Genomic DNA, 24,818 nt, shown 5'->3' with positions numbered 1-24,818 from the left:
ATTAAAAACTGGAACAATGAAACAGCATTTTCTCTGGTTTGTGGGTTTTTTTTTTGTTCTTTTCTTTTAAACAAAGCATTTAAGACAACTTTAAAAAGCAATCTTACCTGATTAGTGTTCTTCTGCCATAGGCACAGGGACCAGAGAACCGACAAAGGATTACAGAAATAAAGCTAATTCACTAGTGATTAATGTATCCAGTGAAACTATGCTGCATTGATAACACAATACAGGGAAACCCGTGTTGGATACATTGAAATCACAAAGGAAAAAGGCACTAAAAATGGTAGGAAACTGATGTGGGAAAAAAAACAAAACTTAGATCCTATAATACACACTGGGCTGAAAAACTTATTTCTAATGCTGTATTATCTAGGAGCTTTACACTGTAAAACCTCAGTAGGATCAAATGTTAAACTAGGCTGTCAACTTTTAAAAACAACTTACCTCAAATTTCATATACTTTTAAAGAAAGTTTACATACTGAAGTGGTTGATACTTACAGGTTATCTTAGATGTTCCAATAGAAATTTCTTAAGTTGTACTCCTGCTTTTTCACCACTCTCAAAAACTTTGTTTATGGTGAGATTTCTCAAGAGTGGGTTTCTTTATTTTATTAAAAATATATTCACACAAGTGCAAATACACATGCACAAGTTCTGGTATATTAAAATTCTTAAGTCCACTTCCTTAAAATCCAATTGAAAAAATAAACTGGTGTATTTTGTAATGAAAATCTGACCTCAGTCAACTTCTGTAAACCTAAATAAAAGGATCTGACAGGGTAATGGGATGGGAACAGTATCAGATAAACTGAAGTAATGAACAGAAATGAACAGGTAGAAGAATTATAAATCTTACCTTGAGCTCTCTTCAGACTCGTCCGTGCTGTAAATGGACGCCCCCTGCAATGCTGATACCCTGACAGTCTGTCGTTATTGTTTATAAACTCATACCAAAAACATGCAAAGGTTCACTGTGCTCACTAGCCCGCTGCTAAGGATTCAACAGCCCCTTTTAAACATGCCCAATATACACAATGACTACTTCCAGTTGATTTTTAATGTTAAGAAATCCAAAATAGCCCCCCAAAAATACAAATCAAGGGCAGTGAAATGCCCAACAGCTTCTGAAACAGTGAAGCTTGATTTTTTTGTTTTGTTTGCAATTTTAAAAAAGCATTACTTGTTTGCATTTTAGTATCAGTGACAACTTGGGGCTTGGAATTGAACATAATTGTACTGAAGTTTCACCACTAACCAGTTTCACATTCAATTGCTGAGCTTCTTCAGTTGACTTTTTCTAGATTTTTTCCCCCTCAGGTTCTACCTTGCAAAACTTTAGTCAAGAGAAAAACTGAAAACATGTACATACAATAACATGTAGTCACCTCTGTTCATATTGATACGGTTGCATGAAAACATGGTACCATTCCCAGTGACTGCATGTGGTAAAGCTGAACAACATGGGCACATTTCACCTTGCTGTATCTTCAACATTTTCTTTAATGTTGATTTGGGGGTATTTTGAAAGAAAAGTGTGTGCTCAAAAGAGCAGCTTGCTGATACTTCCCTAGGCCAAGGACCACTCCAATCTTGTTGGGGAAAAATCAATACCAACTTTAAGCTAAACATTAAAATAAGAACATCACATGCATAGCTGCGCTCTCCGATCCGCAAGTATCACTTTCCAAAGCAGAAACATTCACATTTGCACTAGCATTAGTGGAAACTTCTGTAAGTGGGGACCCTGGGGTGGGACTTGATGTGCACAAACATTTCCAAGCCAGTTACCCCTTTGCATATTTTTCTGAGGGGGCATCCATAAGTATAATAAAAAACAGAAACTCATACTTACATCCTATTCCATGTTACTTTCCAAGCTGTGAGTTTCATCTTGCATTAGTCACCATATGATCTCTATCATAATGGTGGGGGTCAATGAATAGATTAGCTTTATGGGAATTTACAGTTCTTCCATGCATCTAAAGTTTGGTAAGTCTGGTAACCACTGACCTAGTTTTAATCTTCCCCCACTCTTAACTTAGAACTATTAAAATAAAAGACTTTAATTTAATTCACGTTTCATCTCTTCAAAATCTTGGATAATCTTACAAATCTACCTAGAGAAAACACACTCAAGTGTATGTCTTATACTGCACCCCGTTTAGCATTCACCTATAAATATCTTGACTAAATGTATGTGTAGCAACTTAAGCTGCCTTTATTCATGCTGAAGTGAGAAGACTGAAAAATACTCAGTAGCAATCAAAGTCTTAGCATAAAGATGTCATGGGCCACTTTAACGTGGCAACTGTCTTTTTCTGACTTGTAAAGAACTACATGTATATTAAACCTAATACAAACATAGTTTTAAGTGATATTGCAATGTACTGCTAAATTTTATAATAGTGTTTTTTTTGGATTTTGAAAAAGCCTAATTTGTATCAAGTGCAAAAACAAGAATACTACCTTGTGTGTGTCTCTGAATTTACTGATCTCTCTTGATATCAGGTCTCTTTTGTCTTCCTCCATTTCTATAGCATTTATATCCTCCTAAAAAACAAGGGGGACAGGAGTAAAAGCATTAACAGCCATCTGTACAGACACAGGAGAACAAGAGAAAAGCTGAAGGTTAGAAGTTTTCAACCAGTCTTGCAAGAGATAAATAAAGTCCTTCTGCAGTACCAAACCTGACAGTCTGATGTTAATGAGTGGAAAAAAAAAAATCAGATGGACAAGAGTCACAAATCTGGCAACTAGCAGTAAACATAGTCATTGTCAAAGCCTACAATGTAAACGAACCTTGGTGATGAGTGGATAAGGTATCAGTGGGGCCACTGGAAATCTGCGGAAAATCTGCGGAAAAATCCACGGAGATTTTTTTTTTTAAAAATTGATTGCACACTACTCTGAAAAACAATGTTTTGTATGTTTGTACTACAAAGCAATATTGTATTGCTGTGATCTCATTTCTTTGACTCAACAAAGTTACAGAAGAACCTCGCTAATTCTCCCTTCGCTGAACTACTTAAAAACACATAGTGACGTCTCATGTTAGTAAGACTTCACTGAATTACAAGTGTACTACAGGATATTAGTATGCTATGATAGCATCAGAAACAAGGCTAAGCTACACTTGTGAAAACAAATAAGTATATTTGCAGTGGGTATGTCTTGATTTTATTTACTCGCTAATTCGCAAAATTTGGTAGATTGCACCTGCTCTTATACTTAGTGCGAATTAGCGAGGTTCCCCCGTGCTTGAAATTGAAAACCAGATTCCACTCACTCTCAGCTCCCCGCACACATTTTCAACTCCCCCACAGCAGTCATGCCTTCACCCAGAAGAACTAACAGCCTCTGCTGCTAACACCAGCGGGAGTCATCACCACACCAAGCCCTTCAGGGGACAACAGCCCCGGAGCTGGTGAGATTCCACACCCCTCCCTCACCGCCCCCACAATATATCTGCATCCACCTTCCCTTTCCCCCCCACCATGAATAGTCTTTCTCTCCCCTCTCTTTTATGGAGAAGAGAACAAGCTAGTACCATCTCTTCACTCCCACCTCTATCCACACAGGCCAAAGATGGCAACTTCCAAGTTTCTTGTCCTCCTTTCCATATGGGAAGGATGATGGGCTGCAATACGCAGCCACAAGTGCTGCGTATTTTAAAAGAGCTCATTTGGCTACTTAACTGGCTCAGATTAGTAAAGTTCTACACAACACAGAGCTAAGAGAATATTGCTCTGTCACAGGGACATACCCAGCACCCAGCTCTTCATGCCTGCAAAGGTCTCTTACAATGTTTAACTACCTGGCATTGTTCATGGCCATATATATGTATATTTACCCACAGGACAATACACATTGTAACAGTGATAGTAACAAAAAATACAGCTGACAGCATTAGACAGTGACTCATTTGCAAATTGTCATCAAAGAAAACATCTTCTCCCAAAGGGAGGGAGAAGAAAGAAAAACAAATTCTCAGCTCAGCACTTTTATGCCTCAGGTTGGCCATGACTAACAACATTTTGGGAAGATAGACTTGGTCCCTGAGGGAGATGTTTCTTGCACCACATTAAACTCCACAAGCATTTGAAGCTGCACCATTGCCTTGGAATAGATACTTTGCAGAAGACTTAGGTGGGTAAAAATCTTGGTCAAACAATTTTCCAATCTCTTTCATATAAGGTGCAGAATAGTAGGTGGGAAAACCCATTTTCCCATGGTTAGGAACTTTGCTGGAAAAGCTAAGTCTGAGTTTGCTTATCCTTGTTCCCCCTTCTCCATTTTGTTTTAATCCATAAAAAGGTCATTCACAGAAGCAGGTCTAAACCAGAACATTCATTCCTGCTTAACACGATTTCTTTCACATTGCACAAGATAGGAAAGCTGGCTGACCAAATCCAGCCAAATTGAGAGGTGTTTAAAAGTGATTTTGTAAGGCAGGAAGATTACAATATGCCTTTCATCCCTGAAGGATCCCTTCAAGGACATACACAACTAACAAAGTGCTTCCACATATGGGTAGACAGCTGCAACCAGTTGTATCAAGGCACACTACAAGAATGCATTCTAGAAACAGAGAGAAGTATTTTGTCAAAACTACCAAATTTGTGGCATTACAATAGCACCCTGGCATCTTTCACTGGAAGTGGATGGTATGCAGGAACTCTTTACAGTTGTTTTTTATGTTCTTATCTGAAAAACCCTATATGCACATACAGATTAAACTGCACTAAATTCAGTATTTCCACCTTCAGAGGGATGAAAGGTCGTTTCAGTCCTGCCCAGATTCAAACCTGTTGTTCCAAGAAGTTTATGTGCTTAAAACCCTAAACCATGCTGAAGGGATGGTGTCTATAACTGACTAGCTTTCAGCTCAAAAAAAAAAAAAAAAAACCAACAAAAAACTGCTGCTGACATCAATGCTTGTTGATTTGTTTTCTCATCAGAAGTTTAGGTTTAAAGTATTTGCACAAGGTTTGGCCATTATATAAAGGTGAGTTGAAGAAAAAAAAAATCTGTTTTGTCCAAAATCAAAACACATACGTCCTCCTTCTTTTCCTTTTTCTTCTTCCTGGGGTGAGAGTCAGATTCCTGGGAGGGGGCATTGAGCTCGCTGGAATATTCTCGTATTAACACTTCAATGGCCCCTTTAATTATCTGATCTCTTCTCTTCGTTTCCTCATCCAGTGCTTCATCATCATCATTTGTTGTCTCTGGTCTGGAGTTCTAGGGAAAAACGGCAAAGTAACAGGCCTTAACAAATTGAGAGTAATAGTTGTTTTGTCAGAAGTTCACTTTTCATCATCACATTCATGCCCCTTCAGTATTTACTATAAAAAAGCAAAACCCCAAATACAAACCCATACCAAAAAAAAAGAAAAAAACCAAAGAAACAAATGACTCACCACATGAAAACCAAACCACCTACAAATACAAGTAATTATCAATTGCATTATATTAGTCAGATCTTTTCACGCTGGCAATATCACAGTTTATTGCACAGTTTTATGGAATGGCTGCAGAGAGCAAGTGTAGGATTGAATAATAAAATAACAAACTAAAATAGAACAGAAAAATGGTGATTAAGGCAGTAGACAGAAAAAGAGAGCACCCACACGCTCCCAGAAAGGCAATCACTATAGTGCAGCTCTTGGTCAAAAGTTTTGCCTTTTATGTTCCAGAACTTCAAGTCACTTCAACAGCAGTTCCTCCAAGCCTTCTACTTAAATGCCATGCAATACAAATGCCTACCTAAAACTTCCAAGCTGCAACTTCAAACTGAAGAACTATATTAAAGAAACATCATTAGGGAAAACATTCCTTGCACAACAAATTATTTTAAAAATTATTGCTGATCAAGTACTTTGCAGTTCCTCATCTTTTTGCCCCTTTCAACCTTGCAGGGAGGAAAAGGAACACAAAGAAGTGCCTTTCCCTAAATATTACATGAAAGTATAAAAAGATGATGTGCACACCAAGCAAGGTAGCCCACCTCTCGATCCCCTGAATCTTTTAGAAAAATGGAATCTCACCTGAGAATCCAGCTGGGTATCCCGTCAAACCATAGGTGGTGGGTGGAGTGAGGGGGAGGGAAGGGTCGGATGGAGCAGCAGCTAAGAATGAGGGGGAAGGGAGGATTCAGTTGGAGCTGAAGAAGCTGCCAGGTCAAGGAGGAGCAGGCTGAAAAGCTAGAAGGTGGTGACAGGGGATGGAATTGAAGAGATCCAGGGAGAAGAAGTGATCAGGGAGAGCAGCTAGTAAGATAAAGGTTTGCTTGGTGTGTCTCTGTATGAAATCGTGTTGTAGTTTACATGTTTGCTATCTTAGTTCAAAATATTCGAGAAAATTTGAAACTTTTGGATCCAAGTGGCACCAGAACACCAATGAAGGTATAAATAGAATTGCAAGCAGTTTGATTACAATGCACTTCATCAATACTCCTCAGCAATTCACAGCCTTTCTTTGCACCACCACAAAAAAGATCAAAAAACCAGCCAAATCCACTAAAACCCAACAAAAACCATGGAGTTAATCTCATTCTACCATACAGTTCCCATACAGTTGCTTTCATCAAAGCCACAAAACAGTACCTGCTGTTGTGTTACCATAAACCCCCCAGAATGATTGTAACTCATAGAAAACAAAATTCACGAGATGTACAAGAACTCCAGAAATACTTTAAGCTTGTTTGTAACATCAGCAGTGAAGCAGTATCACAGGTGATGCCAACATGAAACAAGGAAGTACAGAATGAAAGGGCAGCCCAGTCAAGCCCTTACCTAGGCTAAGGGTTCATACAGTACTCCACTCAAACCTCACAAAGTTAGCACTGCGATTTACTAAGCTATTTGATTTCATCCCAAACATAGGGTATCCAGTCAAAAATATGTCAAGAACTTCAAGTCATCATTATGCCTCCACTTCTGGCCAGGTAAAATGAAAAGAAAAAAGTATCTGCGTTTCCAGTATAGTCTACATACATTTAAGAAAAATTCCAAACTGAAATTTTTAAAATTTACTTGCCACTGCATGATTAGAATTTTTAGTTTTCTAAACTAGAGCCTCTTCCCACTTTGATTTTACAGAAAAAAACTGGTTTTAGGTGATATCTTAAAGCACACACAAAACTTTAGGATTTAGAGACAAAGCCCAACTTGATTGGGGTTGAAATACAGCAAAGGTTTCTTTCAGCAAAGAAACAGACACCATTAACTTCAATGCAAACTTGTCAATTAAGTATCTTTGCATCTCAGTAAGAATTCAACATACCAAATATCTGCAATTATTCCAGAACAGATCCTTAGCTTTGGAAAGGGATAGTACAAAAGCAATTTTACTCTGCTCAATGTGTGAAAGCAGCCCACTGCTTGATATCTGTCTCTTCTACTGAATGATCTACTTCTTTCCTTTTCATTTATTTGTTCCAAAAGACCATCAGTAGAAGGGAAAGAAACCTCAATTCCCCTCAGATAGCAAATTCACAGATTGACAGAGTAACTTCTTCTAGGGTTTAAGCCCTTTCTAAACAAAAATGAAGCAACAGAATCAAAACATACAGCACCTATTACTACACTTTATAACGAATAACAGAATTGATTCTAGAAATGTAGTTGTAGTTTGCAGGTAAGTTCAAACACTAGGGAATTAAGAGCTTACACTTCTCTGCCTTTCAACATATCTTCAGACTCACTAATGTGATTCTGGCAAAATCCTAAAATTAATAAAAGACACAGAAAGAAGTAGAAACTGAGACATGCTCGCAATCTGATCTAGAAAGTTACATTAAACTGACATTCTATTAAAAGAACGCAAATCATACATTATATACATACCCCATTAGATGCCTTTTTCTTTGCTTTCCATTCATCTAGCTGAGCCTTTGTCTTTGCATCAACTTTGACCAGCAGCTTCTTCTCTCCAATCTGGAGGTCATGGAGTAGTCTCAGTGCTCGTAGGGTAGAATCTGGCTCTTTGTACTCACAAAATCCAAAGGCTGAAATGGATGATTGAAATGAGAAGTAAACACATTAGAGCTCTTCAGGTAATTTACTGTTTAAAAATGTGTTTTAAATCAATAGACTTGGACCGCAAGCACTTGTTTTTAAAAAGCCAGGAGTACACGTCATAAAACCCTCAAAGTTCACTCACTGAACTCATCTTTGATATAATTAACAGTCCAATAAAAGAAATTGAACCAGTACACACATTGTAGATGTCCCATCCCTGGAAACTTCCACAGTAAGGTTGGATGGGGCTCTAAGCAACCTGATCTAGTTGAAGATGTTCCTGTCCTTCAAAGGGGGTTCGACTAGATGAACTTTAGAAGGTCCCTTCCAACTCAAACTACTCTATGATTGTGTTTGTAAATCTTTTGACATATTTGCCTTAACTAAGAAATGCAGTCTATGTGATGACATCACAAGTGGATTTGATGACCAAGAACATCAATCAAGAGTTTACTGTTAAACTAGAGGGAAGGGTTTCAAACTTTCAAATATTTCAAACTAGGTTCTTCACAACAGTCACATAAGTTAAATGATAAAAAAAATTTTGACAGCAAAATTAAAAAAGTGTGAGATATAAAAAATCTGAAGGAACTGAACTACATCCTTAACAATAAAACCTCACAAACCTAGCAAGATACAAAAACACAGCAAAAAAATAGCAACCAAAATTGTTTCCTGCAGTCACTGTGGAAAAGGTCACAAAAATTGAATCAGTTCAACTTGACAATAGGAAAGGTAAATTTTATATCATGAAAACCTCCTTCATAGAGAAGGACAAAAATATAATTGGAAGTGACTTCTAAAAGTGTTAGAATAGTATCTTTCCTTTGGGAGCTAAGTCCAAACTAGCAAAGCTTTGTCAAAAATAGTATGTAAAATCATTCTGTTTCAGAAAAGAAAGGTAAGCATTCCAGGCTCCCAAGACTTTTTTCCATTCTCAATTCTATTACATTATACTCAATTCCATTATTTTAGTCTCAATTCCAGAAAATACAAGCCCTTCACTAAAAAGAATTTCATAGCTATCATATTACAGCATTTTAAAGTGTAAAACTATTAAGAATAGCCATATGTCATGATACTAAAATGCTGCCAGCTAATAAAAACAAGAGTATATTTAGAGATTTTGAAAAGCATGAAGTTACCTTGAAGTTTTCCAGATGCCCCCTGCACTCTCTTCCAACTCAAAACCAAACCACATTTCTGCAATTAAGAGAAGTATTGTTAATTGTTATATTCAAAACATTACAAAAACGTGACTACTTTTTGCAATATATTAAAAAATTAAAGCAGGGTAAACCCTACTAAAAATAAAATACATCTATATTCACAGACATCTATAGTGTAAAAAAGCTGTACTCTTCATTATTGGATTCAGGCATAGTGGACTGCTATTCCAGCAAGTGAGAATAGCTCTGCTTTTGGTTTCAATACACTGCTTGTGGATCCTAAGTTTATTCATCACCAGGGATGAAATTTAACAAGCAGAACGCTGTACTTACTGCCAGAAGCTGCCGTATGAGCATGTCTGAGGCCTTCTCTGAAATGTTGCCTACAAAAACAGTAGTAGTGGGACCACAGTTTTCATCATTTTCTTTGTTCTTTAAGCCAGGATGGTCTTTTCTGACTCCCAAGTGTTTTCCAACCATAGACACCGTGGTAGGAACTAACACCTATAAAGAGGAGAAGTTGTAAAATAAAGGATTGGACTGGTTTGCTTTTTTATTTAAAACGTTAAGACATGAGACTTGGGGATGCACACTTATTTCACATTTGAATTTTCATACGAACCTCAGTTAGGCTTATAGAGTAAGACACCAATAAGCAGTTCAGGCTTTAATGCTTTCTACAATACAAAAAAAGATGGCCATCTTCTGGCAAAGGAAGTTAACGAAAGGACTAAACACAGCCAGTGGAGGTCTCAAGGTGATCATAGAGTAACATTAAGTATTATTTCTCCAATAAATAATAAGCTTGCAACATTTGAGTCATGGGAAGTTGAATTACCTTACCTAATAGTGTAAAAACCAAGCAGTGAATAAAAAATAACTCTGGCTCAAAGGATTCAATGGACATATGATCTTAAAGCTTCCACACAGTGAATAAAGACTACTGCTTTATTTAATAAACACAAAATGCAGAGCCTCTTTAGGTTAAGAAGCAAACATCTGTAAACTAACTGTACAAAGATAGGCAGGTTCATCTGCTCCATTTCGCTACACTTCTTTCACCTCAGATTTAACAGTTCTTACTCACAGTCTAGTCTCAGAACACCTTCCTAGAAGTGTCCCTTACTAAAAGTAATTCTAATCATAAAACTGAGTAATACATTTGTTTCAGTATCTCTGTCTTAAGCACACTGGTTACCATCAACATATTACAAGCTATCAAAAAATTCTGTATTTTGGGGAGATTTCACTTCTGCAAAACCGCACAAATGGTAACTTACCTTGAAGTCAAGAAGTAACATTTATATTTTAAAGAGCATTTTTTCCCACCCAAAAATCATAAACCTCCCTTCCAACTTGATATTAGTAAGATAGACAAAGAAACATTTCATTTGCTTTTCCACAGATGGATATTACATGCAACTATTCATTTTCCTGCAACATGGAGACAGCAAGCTTATCTGTAAGCTTGCCAAATCACATGTTTTTGGACAACCCAGCAGTGCTGGCGTGATAGCCTTATAAACCTGGATGAGGTAATGCCTCCACGCTACTATGTCAGGGCTACAAACTCCAGAGTAAGAGACCTAGATTCTCCCTGATCTAACTGTACTGAACAGGAAGAGCACGCATGATCCAAAGGCAAAGCCTAAACCACTGTATTTGAGAGAAGTATGTCTTACAAGAACAGTAATTGCTTCACCTCTGCAGCTGGTGGCTCCAGACATTACTTCAAACTTTGTCTAGGTCAGAAATTAGCATAACATTTGTATCATAGTTGCATTTAAAACTAAGCATTTTATTTCACAGCAGAATTCTAACAGACTAGAGCAAAACAAAACTACTGTTGACGTATACTAACTTTTCCTGTCAATTTTATTTGGCTATAATCTCATCCCTTCTGTAGTACTTACAGTTGGAGCAGGAGCCATAATGCCCATTGGTACAGGAATCATAGGGGTCCCTGAGAAAGACAATACATTAATATTAGTCTGCCCTGTTGAGAACTGATTAATACAAATTAAATCATTGCAGACATAATTTTCAAACTAGACAGCAATTTTGGTCAAATAAGAATTTCACCGATTACCAGTAATTCCTCAAGCATTCCAACAAAGTACATACATCATAGGCATCCTAGTCACTTTCTGATATTACCATTTCAACTTTGTCACACACAGATCTATTTTCAGAGCATATTCAAGACACAATATTGTTCTAGAAGACAGTGGGGTGATAAATGAGGCAGGGAATTCTTGAGAGCAAAGGCAGCTACACAATTCCCACAGCACAATATTTTCTGCATATGGCTTTAGGGATGAGATCCTGTAGAGAATGGCACCAGGATTCTGCCACTATTTATGGAATAGCTTAATAAAGGCAGCATAAAAAAACTTCTATTGAGAAACTGCTGAATACTTCACTTGGCAGTCTCCCAACACCTAATATAGAACAATATTGAATTGTAATAATATTCATTAATAATAAATAGTAAATAATTATTATATCATCGGATGAAACCAAGCAATACCTCTTTTACACTACCACTGGCAGCTTTAAGTACTTTCCTGATCAAATATTTGATCATAAGAAAGGCTCTTTATCTTTACATGCCAGCTGCTACAGATTAAGTATATTAAGTGAATTAATTTCATCAAAACTACTTGCTGGTCAGCAGACACATTGAGACTTGACAATAGTGAAGTCGATGTCATGTTCTTCACAGGGATCCTACATCTCCTTTTTTTTTTATTCTACAAAAAACTTCCTTTGTTTTTTCCCTCTCAAGCCTTCCCTTTTGATCCATCTCTTACTGCTGTATTCAGAAAACCCCAAACTTCTGCAACCTACTGCCCCCTGGACTTGTTAACCCACTTTCTCTAGTGTTTAGTCACAAAATACTTCTCCTCAGACATCCTTTCCAGTTTTTCCCACGTCCACTCTGGTTTTGATTTATTTCTGTTTTTGTTTTCTCCAGCTCTCAATTATTTTCCTCAGATCCTTCATATTAACGTCATACTACCTCTCACTCCTCAAAACCAGTCAGACAATCAAAACTGTATTGCTCTCCCATGTTCTCAGTTTCAATACACCACGGCATCTCACAGACTGTGGCAACTACTCTCCAACAAGACTGGTTGTGCAGCCCTATAATTTATTATAACTATCACAACGGCTTTTAAAGTTACAGCCCAGTAAACACACTTGTGTGATCACTAACAATTCTATGAAATTCTATTCTATCACTATAATTCTATGAAACTATCTGCCCAATGTTCAGCAGAAGCCACAAAAATCCACTGAAATATTGGGCATCATCAGGAAACATAATGACCATAAAGGCGTCATTTAGCTGCTACACCTTGGTGCACCTACAGTTTTGACTAAGGCCTATAGACATGGTCTCTGCAATCCAAGGCTGCCCAGCCTCAGACAACAACACCTACATAACTTTACTGGTGAAGCAGCTGCTTTACTAAGAAAGGCTGCACACCCTGACTCTTCCAAGTGTGGAGGTTTGCAAGGCATGGAACGTGGCTGAGTTGTACAGAACCGCCAAACTCAACTCGCCCAACTCCCACATCAGAACTGGGGCAGGAGGGAGTAGGCAGTGAGTTTAAAGACAAACTTAAGTGAGAGCAGCACTTTTCACAGCAGTTAATGAACTTCTCAAATTTGGTTTAAGAGGTGACAGAGATGAACAGAGTAAAAAAAATCCAAAATTATTATAAATGACAGGTCCAGAAAAAGACAAAGTACAACCAAAAAATCATCCTCTAAGATCCCTAATACTACAGGTGTATGAAGGAACAGACTCAGGAAGCTGACAGGGATAAATGCCCACTCTAAATACTGCCTTCTGGTCCCACTGCCCACACAATGCATCAGCCTACATGGACTGCAGGTCTGACCTACTACAGCATTTCCGGCATGAAAAATGGGGGTTTTGACACTTTAGTGATATCAAATAATCTTCAGACATTTATCAGAATCATCTCCTTATTAAATCTTCCACACTAATATTGGGAAATGCTAGAATTTCCTGGTTTTAGCAACTGTATTTTTAAGCAAAGCAAACCACCTTTCCCAACTTCCTTATTATGCAAGCAAACTAATCCACCTGAAACTCTTAAAAAAAATTACAGGCTGAGGAAACCAAGACATGAATTTCTGACCAAATAGCTAGCTAAAGATAATACTGTAAGTCACCAAAAATTGTGATCTTGCATATGGACTAAATTCAGAGCAGATTTCATAGAATCTCTGTGGCATTTTCAGCTCTACTGATGTGCTTATACTAGGAAGTGAGATCCATATCCTCTACAAGTCAATATATGTTGTCTGCACAGATAAGCAAATCATGTTGCTCTTATGCAGGGAAAAAACTGGTTTTCACCTAACAACAGGCTTCTCCATTCTACATACTATTCAGCTTCCTAATACTAAAATGAGACTATTTAAACACAAAGAGAGAACAAAAAGATCTTTGTCACACATGCTAAGAAGCAAAATGTTCAGCTCAGAAAACTGTATCAGGCATTTAAAAATATATTTCAGAAAGCTTTTTTTTAAAGTATCTGGTGTTTTATACACTAGTATACACAAACTGGAGCTAGGAAAAATAAGAGGTATGATTTTAAAATTTAACCTGAAATTTTTGATGGCAGGATGTTACCTAAGCAAGAACTCTTGTCTTTATCAGAAAATAGGCAACATCTTATGGTTCTCAAAGAAAAATGTTTAGAAAAAATAATGCAAGTAAAGATTAGCCTGATAAATAATGTGCAGAAATCTTTTTGTACTTCAACCATCTGTTTTTTGAATGTCTCTATTGTCTACAAAACACTCCTGCACAACACAGTTTAAGAAAATACAGACAAGACAGGAGGTATTGTGATAAATTCTGAAGAAGTAATTCTCTGACACTTTCCCCTCTCCCACTTGCTCTCTGGTTTCCTACCTTGAGTCGTCATTACATATGCTCACAATGTAAAGAAAGTAAGTTGTTACAGACCAACAAGTTAAAATCTCAACTCAAAAACACAGAGGCTGATCTTACAGATGAACAAAGAAAAAAGGTAGGAATAATTTTGAGAAGATCAGAAGAAATTATAAGGATAACTGTAAATTTGCAAGATGTTTGGAGGAAAGAATATAAGAAGCAAAAGAAAGTGGGACATTAAAATGGAGAAAAACAACTCAACAAGTTGGACCTTCTCTGAAAGCTACTCCTCTGTTTTCACATAATGTGTAATCAGTGTACCCAAGAGTTTCCGAGGGATACTACAATGTTTTACTGTCAATACAGTGGCTTTGGAACACCTAATATAAACAGAAATCACCACTCAGCTTCAGTCTCGAATAAAGGCTCAAGAGAAGTCTAGTCTTTCATTTCTGTTCAAAAGTAAACAGTTTTTGGTAGAACAAAAGGAGCTTGCTCACACAACATGATCTGTGGGAAAACTAGAAACTCAACTGCAATGTATACAAATCAGAGTTACTGAGATATATTATTTACACAAGTTACTGGCTTTTAAAGGAATTCAGAATAATATAAATAAATTAATTTCTACTTCTATATAAAATATAACTTACCAGGAGGTACAGGTGGAGGAAAACCAGGAAACTGTGGAGGTGGGATCCCAGGGGGAAGTGTTGGGATTCCCATAGGAGGGCGATTCAAATGAGGTGGAAAAGACATTCTTGCAGTCACAATCTGTTAAAAAGACAGAAAAGGAAACTTTTATTAGTCAGTTCCCAAATGTGAATTACAAAAGCAGTGAAGTTGTAAATGTCCATAATTATTTTAAATTTCTATATGGACATTCAACTACAAACTAAAACTATTTTTTCAACTTTTTTCCCCCCCCAAGGTATTCATTGTTAGAGATGTAGTAGAAGTCTTCTTTCTCAATTAAAAACAGCACTTCTAAGGAAGTGTTTCAGAATGAAGTGAAAACCAAAAATATATCTGACTTTAAAATAATGCTATCTTTGGAGTATTTGAAAGTGAAACTGATCTTTTAACACATTTTCAATAAAGCAAGTAGTTCTGTTGTACAAGAATGATCACACACAATACAACTGTAGAACAAGACACCAGAAAGGACTGGGACATTGTGATGCTCAGCATTAACAGGAGTTGTATTTAAGATTACATTGGGGAGATCCTCAATTCCAGCAGAGAGAGTTAAAAGCTTGAAAGAGGGTTCTGTAATCTATTTTTAACTTCCCAGTCCACTAATCTCTTAGAGCACAACTTGGACATTAGCCCACGAGTAGAGTGTCAACATGAAGTGTTGCATAGAGAGTAAAGATAATTTCAAACACCATTTTCTATTCAGATTATTATTTTACATACATATTACTGACCCTGAAACAGAGACAGTCCAGATCACCCTTAATACAACTAAGGCATGCATTCTTGCTTCCATTATTGTTTTAGTAACCTTAAACAGTCAAGCCTTCACAGAAGGCTGGCCCTTAGTTCTAAAAAAACACCCTAAAACTGGTTACAATATTACTGCTGAGTATATACCTACATTCACACTGCAGTGAGGAAGCAGTGGAGGTTCACACACAGTGGATCATGTGGCTATGAATCACAAAGACACAGTATCACAAGTGACAAGAACCCAGCAAGCTGTCGGCAGAAACGTTTGCGTTTCTCATTGGACTCTACAGAGCCTTGCAACCTACAGCATCAGATCTGCACTGCAACTGCTTTCCAAACAGGCAACCGTGAGTCAAAACTGATACAAGGCTGTCTGGAGAAACAGAGTTACAGTGAGCAAAATTCTGATACATACAACAGAACTGTAGATTGTAACATACTTTCTTCAAACCAGGAACACAATGGCACTGAACACACAAGGAATGGAAAACAAGTTTTCCTGGAGATAGAAGTACCTTCCACACTTGTTCAAGAGCAAGCCATTAGTCTTAAATATTAGAAGTGAAAGATCAAAAAAAAAAACCCCAAAAAATCTAACAGAATCACATAGAAAAACTTTATTCCCTCAGACTCTGGAAACAACTATGAGAGATAAACTTATATAGTGGACTGCAAAGGATGAAAGACTAACCCAGATGTGTTTGGTAATACCTTCTAACCCCAGAACTTACTTATTCTGGCCTAAGAACACACATGTCACCCTATTACAGAATTCATCCAAGGAAACATTTATAACTACATCAATTAGACAAGGTATGTGATGAGGGCATTCATTAATTGACCCCTAAGGGCATTTATCAATATCTCACTAGGCAAAACAATGAACACTCCTGTGACACAGGTTAAGATGGTAGAAGAAATAAGAGTGCAAATACTAGCATTTTTCCAACAGTTCAATAAAGCTTTCATGCAATCTAATAAACATAAAACCTCCTCTCCCTTTTAGAATCCATACGCCTAAGAACACATTTCCTTTTTGTAATTCCTGAATTTTTAAAACTGTAAAGGCAAAGAAAAGCAGCAAATATGTATGCCATTTTATTTTTTTAAAAAGTTGCTAATTGTCTCCTCAGACTACATGTACATCAGCTGACATTCATTTAAAATCTGGAACTCGTATGGTATGGAAAGGAATAGAACTCCCTTATCTGCCTTGGTATCACTACTTGAAACTTTCACATGCTAAAAAAATTGCCAACAGAAAACCCAGAAAATTAAGCTCTTTAAGGCTCCTAGTTCTTACCTACATTTCAAGCTGATAAACACCTGGATAAAACTCAAAGCTGTTTTGGGGCAGATGGTAAAAACAATAAGCTACTGGGTCTCAAATGGTTCTGAACAGGCTACAACAGAGTTGCACCATCAGAGGTCCACAAGATGTTAATATGTGGTCTGTAAAACATAACTGGGGAAGTAATTTTCCAGGCTGCCTGTAGGTGCAATCCCTTCTCTTGCTCTGATAAGCACTTTATCTGAGCTATCATTTTGGAGATGCCAACATAAAAAGCCTGGGGCCTAAGAAGTGAATCACCTCTTTGAATTAAAAGATGCTGAAACATACCATAGCCAGTGGATGTTAAAGATGCACAGAGAAGGAACTGTTTGGTTGGGGTATTTTTTATAATTTAAATTTAAAAAGCAAAGATTTAGCAGTCAACAAAGTTACTGTATAAAAAGAAAAAGGCAGTAAGAGAACAAACGTAAGTCTTTCAATCTTTTAGGTAGATGATGTGGAACACACTGTTATACACTGTGCTTCAACAGTCCATTTCAAAACACTCCCTTCTTTCTCCTCTCACCCCCCATATTTGTACCATTATTTTTACAGCAGCTAGAAAGCTGACCTGTTACTGACTTAATTCTTACATGGACCAGTCCTAGCAACTCTGCTGCCTGTTGCACTTAAGATCAAAACTAGAGCTAAGGAAAGCCTTGGCCTCTTTCTCACTACTCTGTGTAACTACTAATGTGAAAGCAGCAGAGAGAACAGTTTAATTCTGCTTCCTTTATGAAAACTGTGAGGACCAAGATGAGTGAAACTGCTCACTGGAGAAGTGAGAGATCTGGATGAGGGAGGAAGATGCACTCAAGATGCTACAATGAAGGGAACTGCAAAACACATTCTTTTCTGTCCGGAGTTGGAAAACACACAAGAATGTAGATCCTGTTCCAACAGTCAGAGGGGCTCTGCAACAAATTTCTAAGCAACTACAAATCAAAGGTTTGGTATGAAAATTTAGGAGATGCTAAGCAGGATCTGGGTAGAATATCATTGCAAACATCCCAGGAACAGCATCTTGAACTTCTCTACAGACTGTCCTCATACCCTGCCAGTACAGTTCAGTGATCAATTTCTGACACATTACTGTGATCTCAGGAATGTACATGGTGATCTTTCAACTTCCCCAATTTATTCAAATGTCTAAGTAAAAACTAAACAGTCCTGACATACTTTCAAAACCTCAACTGACTTATGGAAGTATTGCCTCTATTGAAACTGAATGTAAGCAGCATTCTTCACAGCTGTAATTTTACTAGCAGCTCTCTAAGCAAGAGTTTGACTTGTGTGAATATTAGTGATCACAAAAATATAGGACAAAGAAAAGCAGTGATCAACTGGCCTGATACCACTCAAAATACTGAAATAACATCTTTACCTCCCAATATGATGGATTTATGTCAAGTGTCAGACTCAAAGTGCAGTCAGTTTAGGCTGACATACATAGAAACAAGTCTGCCAAACAAAACTAATTTGAGTTAAGACCCTAATGTCTCCACTACATGTTTTGGGGAGGCCCACCCCAATAAAACAAATGCCAGTTTGTACGTTTGAGTGCATTTTTTTAATATATTTTCATCCAAAAGGAACCTAGCTTATCCACAATAAGCTAGGAATAGCACAAACCAATATGAAAAAAACTTCCTAAATGATGATGACTGTGATACTTCCTTCAAGAACACATCCTTGATCCAAGTGAACACAGTAACGTAGGTGCATACTTTATTAGCCTCGGGCCATTTCTCTAAGCAGATTTAATTTCTCTAAGCAGATTAATTATATCATGGATGGCAAAACACCTAAGTTTAATGCCATGCAGACTAAGCTCAAAAACAGCCTGAGCTACTAAGGCAAGTGCTACATAAACACAGCTATAATATTCCAGGTTCAACTTTGGCCTAGAATGAACTCAGCTGCCTTCTACACTGCACTTCTGACTTAAGTCCTGGTAGAACCAAGCAACATGCAGAGCAATCTGCACCAATCTTCTGAAACTTGGAGAGAGTACAGGGACAGCCATAGGTTCTAAGGTTAAGTAAAATCCACTGAGACTGGGAAATCTTGTCATGATGAGATGCCTGCTGGGATGGAGCTCTGTCCACTAGGAGCATTCTGGCTGATTTACAACTAAGCAAACGCAGAGAGCTCACCTTAGGGCTGGAAGAAAGTGTCTGAGTCCACACAGAACTCAAAACTACTATGAAACAAGGATCACCATCACCCAGACACTGCTGCCTTGTTCTTCTTTATCATCTCTGACTCCTAGAAGTCCCAATAAGAGGGGACTGAGATTGTACTGGTCTGGCTGCACTGTTAACACAGTAATTTCTTTTTAAATCATAGTATTTTTTAACCTTCTGTTTTACTGACTCCATTTTTTTTAAACAGAGGTGAAGAGATATGTCATAAGCAGAATGCAAACTCAATAAAAATTGCTGGCAGTGAAGGTATTTTAAATTGATAATCCCATCATCTACTTAAGGCAGCATCATAATTCTACCACTGTTACAGAATTAATATCAGTATCTCTGTTTATACATCAGAAACTTTATGTGTTAAAAGTTTTATTAATTTAGAAACTTGCAAAACATCTTAACCAATTTCAAAGTTCCCATGAAGCAACCAGTTACCATACTTACTACTGTTACACCAAAGTTAAAACTGACTGCAAAACCCCTCAAGTCTTAATGCACAAAACTCACGTGTTTTAGGAATGCATACATGAGGTGACATAGCAACAGTGAGAGTATGGCTGACATAGTTTGATTTAATTTTATCTGATTTTAACTTCCTTTCAGTATTTCCCCAAAACACTTCTGCACCACAAAAAGTCTGTGCCTTTAGTCTAGAATAACTTGCACAAAATGGCTGTGCAGGCTGAAGAAAAGATACACAACAAACTTTTCTGTTAAAGTCTGTACTCTCACAGGCTTGTGCCTTGGTCTCTACACAATGGGTGGATATTTAAGCCATTCCATTATAAAAGCAACCTCCTAGTTTGTCACCCAACAAAGAAGCTGTTTATATTATTACTTGTTGTCAAAAAGGCTCCCTAAAAGAAAAATCTTCTATTCCAAGCCAACTGGTTTCCTCAGTGAAAATGACCATTTTCTCAGACCCCTACAGTTTTCTCCAAAATGGCCTGCAAGCAAAGCAAGATTTAAATGTTAAACACCGCACGCATGGGGAGAGATAAAATATATTATAGGTATCCTAAGCTAAAAACAAAAATACTAGTACTTGCTCTAGCTTGTTTTTCAGAAGTCATCTAGAAAGAGTTTAGTAACTGCTGTGGAATAGTTGCATCCCACCCTGTTATTATGAAGCAACACAAAAAGCAACATGTTTACCCCAACCAAAGCCTCCGTCCCAAAGCCCTTTAAGCAGGGCTCCATTAAGTATGTCATGAGAACTTAAAAGATATTTGATTTAATTCCTAATTCTATGCCTCTGCACCTATATAAAACCCTGGTTAGTGAAGTAAGTGACTTTCCATTCTAACTTGGCTATTGACTCTTCCCAAAACAGAAACTCCTTCTCAGGGGAAGTAAGAAACTCTGCTATTCTTCCTTATAATTTGCTCTGGACTCACCCCATAAATGCTGATGCAATACCTGAACCAATGCTTTCCTGCCACACACAAAAAAAGGACCAATACTCAGTGAGTGTATTTTAGGCTCAATGGGCTAAGAAATAGAAAACTTTTGAGAGCTCACTTTCTCTAAGGCCGTTTAAGACCTAAAAAAAGAAACAACAAAACCGTTAGTTGTGTTCAGGATATTCCCTGTGTTGAAACAAAAAACCCCTCCTCCAAGCAGACAAAGGTCTTTTTCTTCAACGGAAAAAGACATTATGAGAAAAACATGCCGTGTGCACATCACAACGGCTCCCGACACGGATGAATCACTCCCGATTATTTTACGCACGACCTGCCAACACGTGTTTTAAGAAGACCACGCCAATCCACGCTAAAGACAATAACTTCCTTGTCGCAATATATCACGTTTCCTAGCGTGATCGGTTTCCCCGACGTGCAAAAGCAAAAATCCCACCCACAGTCTAAGGCGGCCGGGCGCCAGCAAAGCTCCGCGCAGCTCCGGGTCCCGGCCGTGCCACGGGCTCCCCTCGCCTCCCGCGGGGCCGCTCCCGTCCCTCTCGCCGGGGCGGCGGAATGGGCCCCTCCGCGTCCCAGCGGGAGACGACGCGAGCGGGTCTCGCGAGCACCGCCCCGAGGCCGCTCGTCCGTTCCACGCCCCGTCCAGGCCCGAGCCGCCTCCCCAGCGAGCGCCCGCCGCGGCCCAGCGGCCTCGGCCGGTCCCGGCCGTGCCTCCGCCCAGCGGGCGGCCGAGGCGCCGCCGCCGCCTGCCCTCCCTCCTTGCCTCCCTCTTGCCCGCGCAGCCCCCCGGGTCTCACCCTCGGAGCGGAGCGGGGCGGGGATGGCGCGGGGGAGGCGCTGGGCCGGCTGAGGCCCCGCTAGGCCGCGAACGCACCGCGCCGAGCCGCTGCCGCCGCGCCGCGCGGGGTCATGTGACCCGCCTCTTCCGCCAGCGGCCCGGCGTGCACCGCGCCGCGCCACCACAGAGCCGGCCGCGCCAGAGCGCCCCCAGGCGGCGCCGCGGCCGGCCGTGGAGCGGCGGCGGAAGGCGGGCAGCCAAGGGGCATGCGCGCCGCCGCCATCTTTAGCGGGGGCGGCGCGGGGCCGTGACCCGGCCGGAGCGCCGCCATGTCGGGGCCAGGGTGGCCCGAGGGCCTGGAAGCCTCCGGCGGCGGGGCCACGGAGCTTGGCCGTCTGTCAGCCGTCATGGCCCCCTCAGACAGACACCCAGCCCAGGGACGGGCTGTACCGCAGGCAGGGAATCCCCTCCCTCGACCTGCCCTCATTGTTTGGGATGCAGCCCAGGATACAGCTGGCTTTCGTGGAAGGTTCTGTGTGCTGTAAAAGACTTAAGGATTTACACAGCAAAAAGAGTGAGCACTACCTTTTTAGGCAGCCGCATGCTCGTCAGAAAGATGTCACTGTGCTGTTGGGCCTAGCCATGGTCTACAACTGGTAGTTTCTCTGACCTACTTTCAGCATTTGGACTACATTAAGAGCCAATTTTCAACATGACATGCAAGACAGTAATTGCTGTAGTTATACCGCTGTTGGAAATAAGTTGCAAGTGGAAAGAGGAAGTGACTATGAATGAGAAGAACATGATCTTACAGATTATTATGAGGTAGACCACAAAATGACCATGTGCATAAAACTGTTTAAAAAATGTTGGATTAGGTAAGGGAAAAAAATGTGTTGTATTTTCCATTGTTTAAAGAAAAGTGTTCAAAAGACAAGAGTCCAATGACAAAATCTCCACCTGTAGGCTGACTTCTTCAGTACAAAGCAGATTAAAACTATCTGGTTGATGTCATATGTGCTACTGAACAGCCAACAACTGTGTTGGAACTAAGGTCCCATTCATCACCTTGCTTTACGTGATGTGTAAGGGTAGATATTCTAGCAATAGCAGATTTAAGAAATATTTCAAGTTTGACTGCAATTTCTTGCCCACCAGAAACAGCAGTTTTGCCTTCTATTAATTACAGCTTATTCCAAACAGCTGGCATATCTCCCTCAAAATAATACAAATTTAGTAACTACAATACTGACTACTGTTAATAGTTAAAAAATTTTATAAGCATACTAGGAAAACCAAGGAAAAGAAAAAGGCATAACAAAAATTTTCAGAATCTTCTCTGTGTTGTCTCAGACAACAACAGCTCAGCTTAAAAAGAAATGTGAATCCCAAACTATTTTGTACTGCTGTAATAAGTTTTTATTTACAGGAAACATTGCAAAGGCTTTGCTCATGTACACATTCATCTATTTTTTTAGCCAAAGAAAGAGGCTATTTTGCATTTATTCTTCTTACACAAATAAACTATAGCCTTCTGTATCCTTCTTAATCAAGGAAGAATAGCTGCAGAAGTATCCAGTAAATGTAGCTATTTTCCTGTCTTTACTCTTTCTGCTATGGGATTTTAGAATTGCCCACCCCTGGTGCCTGTATTATCTTCCTGCCTTTACTTATGCAACTGAGATCCCTTTTCCAGATACTGATCACTATTCATTTTTTTCAGTTCTCACGGCAAACTCCAGAATTTTGTGCTCAAGCCAAGCATGAAGATTGTAGTACATGGCTTTTAATATTAAGGTTAAAATTAAGAGGTGCGTTTTTGTCTGCCTTGTATTTCAAGCATGAGAAATCATCCCAAAAATGTTCGGCAGTACCTCAGGGTACCGGGGTCACATTGTTTCTAGACTATGTATTTTAAAAATTTTATATGCATGTTTTTCTTCCCTTCTTCATATCCTTTAATTGCTCCACCACATTGCCAGTCTAAATAGAGGCACTTCGAGGAAGATCCCTTAGATGCCAGACTCATTGATCTCATTCCTTGGCTCCTCTGAATAGCACTGTGAGATTTAAAAGTTTCTACTTCATATGTATTAGTTTAATTCATTATTCGGGATCTTTTCAGTCTGAAGACATTTGGTTCACCAAAACTGTATTCTTGTAGATGTCAGTCTATTTTGTCAATCTCTTAAATTAATCTTTCATGAAAATACATTATTGTAACAGCGTGAAAGAGAACAGGGAAGAGAGTTACTGTGCCAGTCTTCAGTCATTCATCATCACTAAGCTACATAAAAAAATAATTAAATCATGTATATGCCTACACAAATATATATATATAGTACAGTCTAGTGTAATGAAAGTTCTTCAGCAATACACTTTAATTCTGAGAGGGCCTCAGTCATTCCTTGTGTTAGAAAATTCATTGATGCCTCATTTTCACAGTAATTGGATCTGTTGACTCAGTTTTGTGAAGTGATGATACTTCAAAGTAATTACCTTGTAATTTAACTCCATTTTAAAACTGTTTGTCCAAAACTGAAGCAGGAGACCAAAGAACAGGGCACCTTGTAGCTGTCTATTAGTCGTATCAATTTGTAATGTCCACTGAAGGAAAAGAGTGCATGTCCCTCCTCTGATGAAGTAACCACTAGCATTTGAGCCAAATAACCAGCCGAAAACTCTTGTTACTTTAGAAGATGAATTGCCTGTGCACTGGTTATGCTACAACATGTTTTTGCATATTATCTAAATCAGCGAATGAAAAACAACTCATTATGAGCCAACATTGGGTTTGGAGCCACTACTGGCCAAGGCTGCTTCCTCACCGAATGCTTTCTTTGATCATCTCTGTCTGGCGTTCACCTCCCATTCCCATGGCTCCAGTGAATCTGCCATTTCTTGGCAGGTGTGTGCCTCTGTTTTGGACCTGCAGTCCCTTTCAGCTATATAAATTATGGCTGTTTACCCATAGGTTGAAGCTACAGTCATGGAAGAAACCCCAGAGGCTCCAGTGACAGTGACCAGTGGCTCTCTATGTCAAGACTTCATTTAAACCGATGAGTGGCAGGTGAGATTTGGGCACCAAGTGCTCTCCTCTCAGGTGGACACTGTGATCGATCCATTCGTTTGCCAGACGTGGAGGCCTGGAGCAGCTGCCTTGTCATTCTCCAGGCGGTGGGAGGAGAGAGCTTCGCTACATTTTTCACCCCTTTAAACCCTTCTGGGGGCTGTTTACACTCCTCCGGCGCAGCTCCTTGGGAACCCAGGCAGGTGTGAGACAGTGGGGCGAAAACGAAATGAGGGGAGTAAAAAACTTCGTTGTCACCGCAAGGTCCGCGGCACCGCGCCCCCCCCGCCACGGGCACCGCACGTCCCGGCCGGCGCGGCGAGCCCGGGGCGGTGCAGCCTCCGGACTACAACTCCCGGCGTGCCAGCGCCGCCCCGCCTCCAGCTCGCCGCCTTCCCGTCTCCGCGGTGAGAAAATAACCCCGAAGTT

General features: G+C 39.4%; 1 protein-coding gene across 2 annotated transcripts in view; it reads right to left on the bottom strand.

The window, feature by feature from the left end:
- RBM25 (RNA binding motif protein 25) overlaps positions 1-21,453 on the bottom strand; it is a 32,518-nt gene extending 11,065 nt beyond the window's left edge. The window contains exons 1-9 of one of the 2 annotated variants that reach the window (XM_021533579.3): positions 21,339-21,453; positions 14,788-14,908; positions 11,106-11,155; positions 9,526-9,696; positions 9,169-9,226; positions 7,850-8,010; positions 5,061-5,243; positions 2,805-2,858; positions 2,472-2,555 (exon numbers count right to left, since the gene is read on the bottom strand). In XM_021533579.3, the coding sequence (XP_021389254.1) occupies positions 2,472-2,555; positions 2,805-2,858; positions 5,061-5,243; positions 7,850-8,010; positions 9,169-9,226; positions 9,526-9,696; positions 11,106-11,155; positions 14,788-14,893 (867 nt within the window). In that variant the 5' untranslated portion in view covers positions 14,894-14,908; positions 21,339-21,453. The remainder of the gene's footprint in view (positions 1-2,471; positions 2,556-2,804; positions 2,859-5,060; positions 5,244-7,849; positions 8,011-9,168; positions 9,227-9,525; positions 9,697-11,105; positions 11,156-14,787; positions 14,909-21,338) is intronic. The other variant, XM_021533580.3, reaches the window with a different exon arrangement.
- Between the last annotated feature and the right edge of the window lie 3,365 nt (positions 21,454-24,818).

The sequence above is a fragment of the Lonchura striata genome, chromosome 6, assembly GCF_046129695.1.
Source record: "Lonchura striata isolate bLonStr1 chromosome 6, bLonStr1.mat, whole genome shotgun sequence".
Taxonomy (NCBI): Eukaryota; Metazoa; Chordata; class Aves; order Passeriformes; family Estrildidae; genus Lonchura; species Lonchura striata.
Note: the sequence above shows the minus strand (reverse complement) of the source record. Positions and strands in the feature narration are given on the sequence as shown.